General features: G+C 36.2%; 1 protein-coding gene across 1 annotated transcript in view; it reads left to right on the plus strand.

Moving 5' to 3' along the window:
• The window catches only part of ROCK1 (Rho associated coiled-coil containing protein kinase 1), a 155,020-nt gene that overhangs the window by 70,145 nt on the left and 70,165 nt on the right, over positions 1-14,710 (plus strand). Inside the window, exons 5-9 of the mRNA XM_012802019.2 lie at positions 3,851-4,026; positions 4,810-4,894; positions 6,693-6,837; positions 7,144-7,282; positions 10,188-10,279. Coding sequence (XP_012657473.1) covers positions 3,851-4,026; positions 4,810-4,894; positions 6,693-6,837; positions 7,144-7,282; positions 10,188-10,279 — 637 coding nt within the window. The remainder of the gene's footprint in view (positions 1-3,850; positions 4,027-4,809; positions 4,895-6,692; positions 6,838-7,143; positions 7,283-10,187; positions 10,280-14,710) is intronic.

The raw sequence follows: 14,710 nt of genomic DNA on the forward strand, positions 1-14,710 counted from the left end.
CACTCTACCCAGGGGAACAGCTTGAGGCTCTGTCTCAAAAAAAAAAAAAAGAATTTAAAATTTTAAATACAGATGATATAGAAAATTAAAACAAACAACTTTGATTTGAGGGACGGCATTATTAAACTTTTAACTTTAAATGCTTTCTTTTAATATTGAAATTTTAAGTTTTTTTCTAAACATGAGATTCTCTTATTTAAGTATCTACTCATCTTTTTGACTCTTTTATTGTGGCTAGCAGGGAGTGGGGGAAATGAAGGGAAAGTGAGAGGAAACTGAGTTCAGTAGGGTCTCCATATAATACTGCATTGGCTTTAGGTTTTCAGTACAAAGAAAAATACACTAGAAGTCAGTTGTAGGTCCTTGCCTTGACTGCTTATGAGTCTATCTATGAAGCTGTGGCTAAATTATTGAACATCTCTAGGTCACAGTTTCCCTGGTCATAAATGTGATAGGTGTCTTTGATTGGTTATTTTTAGTTGTGGCAGTACCTTGGGTAAAGTCATAGGGTCAAGTAGAATTTTTGGTAGATTGTAATTCTGGGTTTTCTACCTCTGCGTTAGTGAGTGTAGCTCTGTGTTTTTATCTGTCTTATATATTGGGGTCCTTAATGTGAAAGATTTCATATGGAAGAAAGCTCGGCTAGACCATTTCTAATTTTCTAATATGTATTTTATGATTGATTTAGTATATAATGAAGAACATTCTAAAGAGGCATTCTAGTAACTGGAATAAAAGGGATATGGAAAATGTTAAAGATTTATGTAATAACACTTCTTAAACTTTTAATGTCTACTGTTTTTATCACCTGTATATTAGGGTTTCTCAGGCTCAGTACTATTGACATTTTGGACCAGATAATTCTTTGTTGTTGAGGGCTGTCTTGTGCATTATTTCATTTATTGGTATGCTCGCTTAGGATGTTTGGCCCTATTCTTAGCTGCTACCCAGGACGTGCCAGCACCAACTTTCCCCACCCCACACACTGGTTGTGACAACCAAAAATTTGTTCAGAGGTTGGTAAATGTCCTTTGGTAGTAGGGTTAGGGAGTGGAGGATTAGTATCACCTTTGATAGATAGCTGCTGATAACATGAATGTGCATTTTCAGAAAGTTAAAAGATATATTACATAATTATTACTTTCAAGAGTTAAATTTACAATTTAGGTACTCAGTGCTTTGTTTCTATGGATACACTGTCTATGAATAGGGTAAACTGCCACCAAAATAACAATGTTTCTTTAATTAGGAGCCCAAATGACAAATTTTACACTTTAATTTGGGATAGTCAGGAAATGCTGATTGGTTTCTTACCTTCCCCCACACCTCAATATATATTTTTATTTTTATTTATTTATTTTTTTCTTTGAGACAGAGCCTCAAGCTGTCCCCCTGGGTAGAGTGCTATGGCATCACAGCTCACAGCAACCTTCAACTCCTGGGCTCAAGCGTGTCTCCTGTCTCCACCTCCCAAGTAGCTGGGACCACAGCGCCCGCCACAACGCCCGGCTATTTTTTTGGTTGCAGCCGTCGTCGTTTTTTGGCAGGCCCGGGCTGGATTCGAACCCACCACCTTAGGTGTATGTGGCTGGCGCCTTAGCCACTTGTGCCACAGGCGCCGAGCCATATTTTTAAAATTAAAATCACTAAATCTAGAAACTGAAATTATTAAACACTATTAAGAAAATGAAACATGAAGACTTAAAAAAAAGTAGATACCATTTTCTCTTGGGCTTATTTTACTTTAATTCTCAGCTCCTCATATTTACTTAAAAAGTTATTTTATAAATTTGCTGTTCTTTTTACTTCAGTCCTGGTCACATAAAACAGGGTACACCAAAGTTTTCCAAAGAGGAAAACTTAAACTGATATTTTATATCATACTTAATATTTTTAATATTTACATATCATCATGTAGAGAAATATTTTATAATAAATATTTTGTAAATAAAGGTACATTTAGCTGTAGTGTCTCATTTTCCCTATGTATGTGAATATGGCGACCTTTGGGACTCACTGGATACAGAGGATGCCTAAAAATTGTATACACATTTAAGAAAGGAAAAACTATATTAAAATTTTAATACTCAAGTCATGTTTGGCTTCTGTAATTATAAAAGATAAAATATATAGAATCACACATATTGGTATGTAGTGAGCATTGCAATTTTAATACAGTTTTTTCCTTTCTTAAACTGTTTATACATTTTTTTGGCACCCTCTGTATTTGCCTGATATTCTTGCCAATTTTATATTAGTGGATTTTATTTTTCCTACTTGGACTCGAGCCAAGGCTCTTTTTCTCCTTTCTCTTTAGCTGTTACTGCTCTTCCTTCTGGCTGTTGTCATTTGTTGAGCATTTATTGCTTTAAGTGCTTTCTACATTCAAGAATCTTTAACAACTCTAAAAGATAATTAAATACCCCCACATTTATAGATTGATTCATGATTTTGTCCTTTATACATTTATTATGCACTTGCTAACTGCCAGGCATCTGTATGCTTCACTGATTAGCAGGTATAAAACTTAAGGTATAATCCCTTACACTCTTCTAGAAGGGATTATATTCACAGGAACATAGGTAGGTTAAACAAACTTCCAAAGCCACATGGCTAAGGAACAACTGAAAATTGATCATAGCCAGCTTGAGAATTGTGGTCTTGATGTAAATTTAAGAGTAGACTCCACTAATGTATAAGTTAGAAGTATAGTATTTTGGCTAGGTACGAAGGCTCATGCCTATAGTGCTAGCACTTTGGAAGACTGAGGCAGTAGGATTGCTTGAGGTCAGGAGTTGAAGATCAGCCTGAGGAAAAGTGAAACCCCATCTCTACAAAGAATAAGAAAATTAGCTAGGCATGGTGGTGGATGCTTGTAGTCACAACTATTCAGGAGACTGAGGCAGGAGAATCACTTGAGCCTAGGAGTTCAGGTTGCAGTAAGCTGTGATGACACCACTGCACTCTATCCCAGGTGACGGAATGAGACCCTGTCTCAAAAAAAAAAAAAAAAAAAAGTATAATCTTTCTGTGCTTAGGAGATTTGTATGTTCTTTATTGAAAATGCTTCAATTTCTAAAAAATTAAAATAGTATAGAAAGTTATGTGGGTGGGGCTGGCCTCATATACTGAGGGTGGCGGGTACAAGCCCAGTGCTGACCAAACTGCAACAAAAAATATCTGGGTGTTATGGCGGGCTCCTGTAGTCCCAGCTACTCGGGAGGCTGAGGCAGGAGAATTGCCTAGGCCCAGGCGTTGGGGGTTACTGTGAGCTGTGACACCATGGTACTCTACCAAGGGCGATAAAGTGAGACTCTGTCTCTTAAAAAAAAAAAAAAGTTATGAAGAAAAACATGTCTCCCTCATCTAACTCTTCAGAGTAATAGTTTATGGTCTTTTTGCATATATAAAGGTTTCTGTGGTAACTTGTGTTTTTTTGAGACAGAGCCTCAAGCTGTCACCTTGGATAGAGTGCCGTGGCATCACAGCTCACAGCAACCTCCAACTCCTGGGCTCAAGTGATTCTCCTGCTTCTGCCTCCCAAGTAGCTGGGACTACAGGCGTCTGCCACAAAGCCTGGCTATTTTGGTTGCAGCCATCATTGTTATTTGGCCACCCGGGCTGGATTTGAACCCACTAGCTCAGGTGTATGTGGCTGGCGCCTTAGCTACTTGAGCCACAGGTGCCGAGCCCCTCCCCTTTTTTTTTTAAAAAGAAATGTACTTGTAACTACTGTTCTGCGGTTTGATTATTTTACTTAAATCTTATATTACTATTTTTGATACTTTTAAAATGAAACAGTTTTATTTCATATTAATGAATTTGTGGGGGTTTTTTTGTATTTGTATAGCTTTTCTATGCATTCCAAGATGATCGTTATCTCTACATGGTGATGGAATACATGCCTGGTGGAGATCTTGTAAACTTAATGAGCAACTATGATGTACCTGAAAAATGGGCACGTTTCTATACTGCAGAAGTAGTTCTTGCATTGGATGCAATTCATTCCATGGGTTTTATCCATAGGTAAAGACAAAAATGCTTTAAATTGTCTCATTTGTTGAAGAGAGTACTTGAAATAAACTTTATGTGAGTAACATTTCCTACTCTAAATCTACCCATTTTTAACCTATATGACATGTGAGTGGGATTTCAGAATTTAAAACCTTGAAGTTCTTAGTTTTAGCATTTCAGTTTAAAATTGATATGTTTTCTATAATATCCCGCATCAGATTATATACCTTTTTATATGGCTTTCTGAAAAATAGAAATTGTTAACTAATTTTCTAAGGTTTGTGTCAGAGTGTTAAAACTTTGATCCTAATTTTTTATATACAGATTAGTTAGTGGATAGATCCTGTGTATTCATTAGAATAGTTTCGTTTGTTCTGCACATACTGCTTAAATCCTGTGTGCAATTGCTATGCCTGTGTTTCAGGGATCAAAAATAACAGTGACTTAGACCATGTCCTGTGGTTATTTATGTGTGATCTATTTTATATGTGTCAGTTACCTTTTATGTCTGAAGTTATATTTTTGATGGTTAATCTCTCTCAAATGATTTGATTTTCCTCTGGAAGAATCAAACTGTACTTAAAAGAAAAAGAAATAGATGTGTCTTTTTGGGGGATTAATATACAAAGGAGTTTCCTTGATGAAATTCATTTTATAGATATGAATAGAAAATATGGATGGATCAAGGGTCCTTGTCTAGATGGGGTGAGGATACCTGAAATAACTGACTCTTTACAGTCTTTGCAGTGTGTCTAATCTGTTTCAGAAATACTCCACATGTTTTTTTCTCCTCAGAGATGTGAAGCCTGATAACATGCTGCTGGATAAATCTGGACATTTGAAGTTAGCAGATTTTGGTACTTGTATGAAGATGAATAAGGTTAATTAGTTAATTGGAATTTAGTTTTTGCTAATTCAAGATAGATGCTTCTTTAGAAAATGCTGTAAGAATTTACTAACCATATCTGGACTTGTCCAGAATTGATGTGACCTTATTTGTTGAACTAGATACCATGGTTTCAATGTTGTATTAGTAACTTGTCAGAGATTTATTTTTTCCTATTTAGGGTAAATGTGGGTTGCCAGATTTACTAAATCCTTCCTGACAACTCTGTAATATACACTACTGGTAACTAGGAATGGAATTAGCCTAAATGTCACTAAATACTTCTGCCAGTGTTAAAATTAGACTCTCATAAAAATTGGATTTCAGTAATGTGTGGGTTTTTTTAGTATTTTACTCACCTCATGTTAATATGTAAATGATTTTACTGCTTGTTTTCAAGTTTGGTTACTATTTGTATAATAACTTCTGTACACAGCTGAGGAAGCAAGTATACTGCTTTATGTTCTATTGAAACAGTTTATACTCTTTGAAACTTATCAAAAAGCAATAGTGAGGAGGCTACATTTATTATTTTAAAAGAAAATTTGTTAGTTAGAAGTATTACATGAGAACTTTTGTGTGAACATTTAATTATGATTCTGTAGCATTAATACCAGCTAAAATGCATAATATATAAATATTGTTTTCTTTTTGGTGGGAGGTAGTTAAAATGCATTATCAGACCAGCACAGTGGCACATGCATATAATCCCAACATTTTGGGAGTCCATGGTAGAAGGACTGCTTGAGGCAAGGAGTTTAAGACCAGCCTGGGCAACATAGTGAGACCCTGTCTCTAAAAAAGAATTAGCTGGGCATGGTGGTGCACACCTTTTTTCCCACCTATTTAGGAGGCTGATTTGGGAGGATCATTTGAGCTTAGGAGTTTGAGGCTGTAGTGAGCTACTATAATACCCTGCTGCATTCCAAACTGGGCAATAAGTTTAGAGCCCTGTGACTAAATTTAAATATAATTTAAAGATGGTGGTGCCTGTAGCTCAAGCGGCTAAGGCATTAGCCACGTACACCAGAGCTGGTGGGTTCAAATCTGGCCTGGGCCTGCCAAACAGTGACAACTACAACCAAAAAATAGCTGGGCGTTGTGGGAGGCTGAGGCAAGAGAATCACTTAAGCCCAGGAGTTTGAGGTTGCCGTGAGCTGTGACGCCATGGCACTCTACCGAGGACGATTGCTTAAGGCTCTGTCTCAAAAAAATAAATAAATAAATAAAATACATATATATGTACACACACACACACACATAGAGAATTTAAAAATATATTAATAATAATCATATATTAACATACATTAATAATATAATTAAAATAATAAAATGCATATCTGATAGTTATTCAGCATGCTTAGCACTGTTACATCTTTACCCATACAATTTCCGTCATTTTATATTTGTACTGTTAACTTTTGCATGTTTTCTTCACAGTTTCAAGTATAGTTGAACAGCTATTTTAGTAAAAAATGAAGTCAGCATTTATATAATAAATTATATAAAATTCCTCATCCTATCAGCTCCTCAGTTTATTTGCCTTGGCTTATATACTTGTTTTCTGCAGTTAAAATGAGATGGTTATATTGGCACAACTGGGGGAATAATAAATGGTGGCAATATGTCTTTCTAGTGAGTATTATTACAGAATAAAAACCAATGATCATACATTATATAGTATGTATTATGAATATTGTATGACAGCAAGTATATATATGAGATAAAAAGTCAGTTTAAATAATTGGGAGTTTATATCCTAATTCAGAATTTTACCTGCCATTCTTTTTAGGAAGGTATGGTACGATGTGATACAGCAGTTGGAACACCTGATTATATTTCCCCAGAGGTATTAAAATCCCAAGGTGGTGATGGTTATTATGGAAGAGAATGTGACTGGTGGTCTGTTGGGGTATTTTTATATGAGATGCTTGTAGGTAAGTAGAGGAGAATTTATATCTCTTTCAGTTCACCTCAAATTTCAACAGTTGTCTTTTTCTAATATAATATTCATTACATTAAGCAATGATAATTTTTATTGGAAACAAAAATGATCTAAACCTGCTTTATATGTACCTTTAAAAGCTGTTTGGAGGGTTAGAGCAACTGTGATGTTTTCTTTTTTTTATATTAAGTGTATGTTTTCAGTTTAACACATAATTTTTTTTAACAGATAACTTTGACTTCCTCTGAAACAGATTTTTTTCAAATGTATTTTGCTTTTGTTTTCTCTATCTTTTCAGGTGATACACCTTTTTATGCAGATTCTCTGGTTGGGACTTATAGTAAGATTATGAACCATAAAAATTCACTTACCTTCCCTGATGACAATGACATATCAAAAGAAGCAAAAAATCTTATTTGTGCCTTCCTTACTGACAGGTAAATAATTTTATCACTGAATTTCTATTTAGTCCCATCTTGTTCCTCAGATTTTAAGGTCTGTATAGAAGCTTCTGCATATGAATGTATAGTATTTAATAATTTTGAAAATTATTCATGACAATAAACCTGATAGAATTTTATGATATTCTGGATGTCTTTTCTGGGTCTCAGCATGCTTATCATACCTAAGAAATTGGTAGAAAAAGTCTTGGGCTTGGTGCCTGTAGCACAGTGGTTAAGACTCCAGCCACGTACACTGAAGGTGGCAGGTTCGAACCCGGCCGGGATTAGCTAAACAACAATGACAACTGCAACAAAAAATAGCTGGACGTTGGTGGCGGGCGCCTGTAGCCCCAGCTACTTTCAGAGGCTGAAGCAAGAAAATCACCTAAGTTCAAGAGTTTGAGGTTGCTGTGAGCTGTGACACCACAGCACTCTACTGAGACTATCTTGGCTCGGCACCTGTGCCTCAAGTGGCTAAGGTGCCAGCCACATACACCTAAGGTGGCAGGTTCAAATCCAGCCTGGGCCTGCCAAACAACATTGATGGCTGCAACCAAAAAAATAGCCGGGCGTTGTGGTGGGCGCCTATGGTCCCAGCTACTTGGGAGACTGAGGCAGGAGACTCACTTGAGCCCAGGAGTTGGAGGTTGCTGTACCCAGGGGGACAGCTTGAGGCTCTGTCTCAAATTAAAAAAAAGAGAGACTATCTCACACACACAAAAAAATAGTCTTGGCTAATGTCCAAACCAGAAGATTTTTTTTTCTTTTGTTGTTAAATTTTTAACTTGGCTAGTTATAAAAATGATAGTGTATTTTATTGAGTTCTAAAAGTTTTTTTAAAACATGTTAACATCTCTAAAATCAGAATATATCTCACTATCAATGATATATATTAATTTAATGGAAAGCTTTTATTTTCTAGTGATACAAAAATGATACATCTAATTTATGCTGTTTTAGATTTGATAATTTACAATATATGCTTGTTGAAATGACATCAATAGTATAAAGCTATAAGAAATATATATGTGGGCTTGGCACTGGTGGCTCAAGTGGCTAAGGCGCCAGCCACATACACCTAAGGTGGCAGGTTCGAATCCAGCCCAGGCCTGCCAAACAACAATGATGGCTGCAACCAAAAAAATAGCTGGGCGTTGTGGCGGGCGCCTGTGGTCCCGGCTACTTGGGAGGCTGAGGCAGGAGACTCACTTGAGCCCAGGAGTTGGAGGTTGCTGTGAGCTGTGGTGCCACAGCACTCTACCCGGGGGGACAGCTTGAGGCTCTGTCTCAAAAAAAGAAATATATATGTGTATGTATATGCATATACAAACACAGAGATGTATTTTCTACCTCCTTTCTTTTAGACATAGTCATGTTTTGTATCTTCCAGATTCAGCAGTCATTTTTCTAAATGTAGATGGAATATACATGTGTATGTTTTGAAACAAAAATGGCATATGTATCCTGGTGGTTTACTTTTGAAATGTGAAACTGAATTTATAAGATACTTCATATTTATGATTGTATATTGTTTATTTTAAAAGTACAGAGGCCTAGTACTTTTAAATATATTTCAATTCGAGATTCACTTTAATTAAAATTAACTTTATCTTCATTATGTCCTTTTGAGTTTGAAAGGAAATATAATTTTTGAAACTTTTACATTTTAATATAAAGAACTATATTATGCTGTGTATTCATGCTAGGAATATAGAAGTGAGGAAGATATAAGGCTCCTTTTCTGAAAGACCTCCTAGCTCTTTGGGGAAATTAGACTTGCAAATCAGACATTAGTAGTACAGAGAGATAATTACCAAGAGATAAGTATTCTGTGCTGGAGAGATTTTAATCTAGTCCTGGAGAATTCACGAAAGCTTTTTAGAGAAAATAACACACATCTAAACCAGTATATCTTTTAATTATAATAGAAAATTTAGAATTCAGAGTATTCTCATTAGTAATGAGAATTACTTCATCACTACTAGAGAACAAAAGGTGCTGAGTTCTTCTTTCCAATTCAGCTAAAACCACATTTTAAAATCTTTATGCTCACCAAAAAGAAGCCAGGGATCAATAACTTGTCCATTGTTCTGAATTGTGTAGCAGTGTCAAGAATTAGTTGTTATGGCTTGGCACCCATAACACAGTGATTGTGGCATCAGCCACGTACACTGAGGCAGGCAGGTTAAAACCCAGCCCAGGCCAGCTAAAAACAACAGTTGACAATTGCAACAAAAAAAATAGCTGGAGCTACTTGGGAGGCTGAGGCAAGAGAATCCCTTAAGCCCAGAAGAGGTTGCTTAAGGTTTGAGGTTGCTGTAAGCCTGTGACACCATGGCACTCTACCATAGTGAGACTCTGTTAAAAAAAAAAAAAAAAGAATTAGTTGTGGAAAAAAAAGAGAATTAGTTGTTACTGGTTTTTGATTGGTCATATTTAATAGATTACAAAATGGAAATTTAAAATTTAAAATATGTTTCTAGAGTTTTTGGTAGCATCTAGTGTTGCTACCAAAGTTATAAGTTAGGAAAAAAAGAAATGTGACTTTACCACTATGAGAAAGAGACCGTCAGGAAAATACTTTGTGCTTTATTATGCTAATGAAGTAAGGTGATGATTCATGTGAGTTTTCCTTGTTAATATAAGTAGTCATGGAGTATCAGCAAATCTATGGTTTTATATATTGTTTTCTTTAGTATTCTTTTAAAAGTTTCTTTAATGTTCTTTTCAACATATTTTCTATTTGAGTTGAAAATAATGCTGACAATGAATAAAATTTCAAGGTGACTTAGAACTGGATTTGTTATCCTACATAGATTTAGCATTCTGCCCACAAATAAACTGGGCAGGTTATGATACATAGTAAGAAATGTTAATTATTTTTCTCCTCTCTATTCAGAGAAGTGAGATTAGGGCGAAATGGTGTAGAAGAAATCAAACGACATCTCTTCTTCAAAAATGATCAGTGGGCTTGGGAAACCCTTCGAGACAGTAAGTTTTTTTTTCTTGCACATTGCAGTAAATATTTGAAAATAGTTGTGGTAAGTAGTCTGAAATTGCCTTGCAAAGTATTTGTGCATATCTAATGAAAATCAGAGGCACACAGGTACTGTATGGGAATTGTCTTAGCCCAGTTAAAGAGAGGCTATTTGATAATACTGGGGAAATTGTACTGCTGTTTCTCTTACTCCTACTGAAGATACCAAGATGGGCCAGATGCAGTGGCTCCTGCCTATAATCTTAGTGCTCTGGGATGCTGAAGTGGGAGAATTGCTTAAGGCCAGGCGATGAAAAGCAGCCTGAGCAAGAGCAATAACTTGTCTCTCCAACAACAGCAACAACAACAACAAAAGGAAAGTTATCTGGACATGGTGGTGCTCACCTGTAGCCCCAGCTCTGTAGGAGGCTGAAGCAGGAGGATCACTTGAGTCCAGGAATTTCAGGTTGCCTTGAGCTATGATGATACCACTATACTCTAGCTAGGAGTTAGAGGAAGACCCTGGCTGAAAAAAAGATTCCAAGATGAAACAGAATATAAATGTAATGGATTTAAGTTAGCAGTCATAATCTGATTTTTGATCTTTGTCAAATTATTTAAGGCTTTACTTATCTCATTATGGAAGATTCAAATTAAAAATTTTGTGAAAAGACAAGTTATTCTCTTGTTTTTATTAAAACCTAAAACATGAGGAGATTATGTTATTAATAAATGCCAGAATTCACTTTAATTCTCTTTATACAGCTATAGGCAATTGTAGTATTTTTGATTCCATTAGGCTTTGGAACTTATAACTTAGAAATACTAAAATGTAATGTGCAAGAAATTAATTTTCAGTTTAGAACATTTTCTTATTTTTTGAAGAAAAGTTAAAATTAAGGTGATTCACAGAAAGAAAACTTTGTGCAACATGGCTGAATTGAAGTTAAGATATCACCAAAGATTCCCATTATCTTTGCAGAGTTGGGAGGTAAAGAGTTTATTTTCTCCTGCTTGAAGTCTCAGGAATGTTTCCCTATTTATTTATCAGAGACAGAATATTGTATACCATCTCCTAATTTGGTGTGGTAGCAATAGTATTGAACATCAATAATGGAAATGAACTGAGCTATGTAGTTTTAGAAACTGTTAACGTATTAGTTATTTGTCAACTGCCTATCTAGTTGAGACAGTAAGGGAGTTACATTTGTGAGAGAAATTCAAGTTCATTTGTGAGAGAAAAAATCTTGTGAATTCTGCTGAAATAGAGTATATAGATTTGCTAATGTTAGTGAAGTAACTCTAGTTACCAGATGTTTTAAAAGAACAGTTATGTTGCCTTCAAGTACAGTACATTCATTGTACTATGGTATAAAATTGTCTGAAAAGGGAAAGGGGGAAATAAATTCTTCTGGATATTTAAGAAATTATACCACAACAAAGAATGTCATTGAAAGGCCAGCTGTCTGGAGAAGCTATGGGAGCAGCCGGATCTTAGAAGAATTTATTAACTAGTAAATAAGGAACTTCCTTCTCTTCAGAAATATATGTGACATGATTATTATCTTCATGCTGTAATTAGAGAAATTATTGCAAGACAAAGAGATGGGCTCAGTGGTGTAGCTTAGCGGCTAGGATGCCAGACACATACACCAGAGTTGGTGGGTTCAAATCTAGCCTGGGCCTAGCAAACAACAGTGACAACTACAACTAAAAAATAGCTGGGCATTGTGGTGGGCACCTATAGTCCCAGCTACTTGGGAGTCTGAGGCAAGAGAATCACTTAAGCCCAAGAGTTTGAGGTTGCTGTGAGCTGTGACGCTATAGCACTCTACCAACATAGTGAGACTCTTTCTCAAAAAAAAAAAAACAAAAAGAAACAAAGATGAATAGGGTTTGAGACAAATGGTTACATGGAAAACTAACTTACTTACTTCCTTCCTCCCTCCCTCCCTCCCTCCCTCCCTCCATAGAGTGCCATGGCGTCATAGCTCTCAGCAACCTCAAACTCTTGGGCTCAAGCGATTCTCTTGCCTCTGCCTCCCAAGCAGCTGGGACTACAGGCGTCTGCCACAATGCCCAGCTATTTTTAGAGATGAGGTCTCACTCTGGTTCAGGCTGGTCTCAAACCTGTGAGCACAGGCAGTCCATCCACCTTGGCCTCCTAGAGTGCTGGTATTACAGGCACGAGCCACCACGCCCGGCCAAAAAGCTTTCTTTTTCTATTCAGATTACATTCTTCTTTTTTTTTTTTTTTTCAGATTACGTTCTTAGTAAAGTTTAAGAAGACCAAAAACATACAAATATGATTGTAAATATGAAAAAAATTAAATGGGATTGAAGTATATTTTGTATTGCATTAAGTTCTTTTTCAAACAAAGTTAGGCAATGTAAATCACATAATAACCACATAGTAAATCACCTTAAAACATAAAGAGAATGTGTTTTCTTTTATATGTTGAAAACTGATAAATTAATTAAAGAAGAGGTAACAAATATATTTTGAACACCTATTATGTGCTGAACATTTTTCTGTTTCAGTTACTGGGAAAGAGTGATCAAACAAAACTATTTTCCCTTATGGAGCCCAAGGAATTAGAGAGTCTAAAACAATGGCATTTTTTTATATTGTTGAACCTATTTCATACTGCTTTTATTTCTGAAAAAAATGAATGAAATACTTCATTGACCTAAATTAAGCAAATTTTGTTTATATTTTAGAGATATTCCATTAACATCTTTTTGTATCATTTTTGTATCTTTTTAAGAGCTACATTGTTATCTGTGTTTTATTATAGTATATTTAGATGTGGCATACTTGTAAGCATTTTGATAGGTTTTTCCTAATTCTAATAGTTCTCTTTGTGGTTACTGAAATGAAAGAAAAATTGAATTCTTAGAACTTACTGTTCTTTTCTACCCTTTTTCTCTTCCTGTCCCTTCACTTCTCACCCTAAAGTACCAAAAATTCTTTTATTCTGAACTGACCTCTCTGATGTGCTAAATTTAAAAAAATTATATAATAGTTTTAATTTATTTTAATTTTGTTGACATTCCATTTTCTTTGGCAAAATTGCTTTCTTATACAAATAGTAGTTTGGGGGGGGTAATTTTACTACTCACGTGTTTCCAAGTTACAGTGGCAGTTAGTCTTTACCTCATGTTCTTTGGTGGTACGGAAAGAGGATACAGAATAGCTTGGTTTCTGGCAGAAGATTCATGAGCTTCATGATCTTGTTCACCCTCAGTTTAGAGCCACACTGGTTTAGAAAGTCACTGTTTGTCGGGGGGCACCTGTGGCTCAGTGAGTGGAGCACCGGCCCCATGTGCCAAGGATGGTGGGTTTGGGCCCACCCTGGCCAAACTGCAACAAAGAATAGCTGGGTGTTGTAGTGGGCGCCCTGTGGTCCCAGCTACTCGGGAGGCTGAGGCAAGAGAATCACCTAGGCCCAAGAGCTGGAGGTTGCTGCGAGCTGTGACACCATGGCACCCTACTGAGGGTGACAAAGTGAGACTCTGTATCTAAAAAAAAAAAAAGAAAGTCACTGTTGTAGGCTGTAGTCATTCGTTTAGTGACTTTTCCAAACTATTTTTGCAAAGTCTATATTCCTTATCAGTCTCCATTCTGTTATCTCAGCCAGGGACAGAGATTTCCTTAAATCCTGAAAAGTGAGCAGCTTCTTTCTTTATTAAATACTCTCCTCCTTTTTATAAATTTTTTATTAGATTCCAGAATTCTCAAGATGTTGCTTCTGATAGTTTTTGCCAGTTCAGTAGTTGTTTCAGTAGAGATACGGGTTGTTAGAATTCCCTAATCTGCTTTTGGTGACATCAGCTGGATTCTTTTTTATGAAACAATATTCTGAGGTGATTAGTTATTTAATCAAAGCTAATTTGTTAATAAATCGAATACCAGCTCGGCTCCTGTGGCTCAAGTGGCTAAGGTGCCAGCCACTTACACCTAAGGTGGCGGGTTCAAATTCAGCCTGGGCCCGCCAAACAACAATGATCGCTGCAAACCCACCCCCCCACCCCCACCCCCGCACCAAAAAAAGAGCTAGGCGTTGTGGCAGGTGCCTGTGGTCTCAGCTACTTGGGAGGTGGAGGCAGGAAACTCGCTTGGGCCCAGGAGTTGGAGGTTGCTGTGAGCTGTGATGGCACAGCACTCTACCCAGGGCCCAGGAGGACAGCTTAAGGCTCTGTCTCAAAAAAAAAGGTTAAAAAAAAAAGAATAAATTGAATACCTTATATATTAGTGATAATTCAATAGTGCTATCGTTATTCTTCTTATTTATGAATTCTGAAGTGAATACAGTTATGTGGTATTGTGTAAAGCCTACACGTCTTAATTTAGAAGCAGAAATAATTTTACAAATCTTCCAGGATTTCCTTCACTTGTATCTCAGAACTTAAACAGATAGAACTTGTCTCATTTAAAAACTATA

This window comes from Otolemur garnettii, unplaced genomic scaffold, assembly GCF_000181295.1.
Source record: "Otolemur garnettii isolate 467f Iridium unplaced genomic scaffold, OtoGar3 scaffold00012, whole genome shotgun sequence".
In the NCBI taxonomy this organism is placed as follows: domain Eukaryota; kingdom Metazoa; phylum Chordata; class Mammalia; order Primates; family Galagidae; genus Otolemur; species Otolemur garnettii.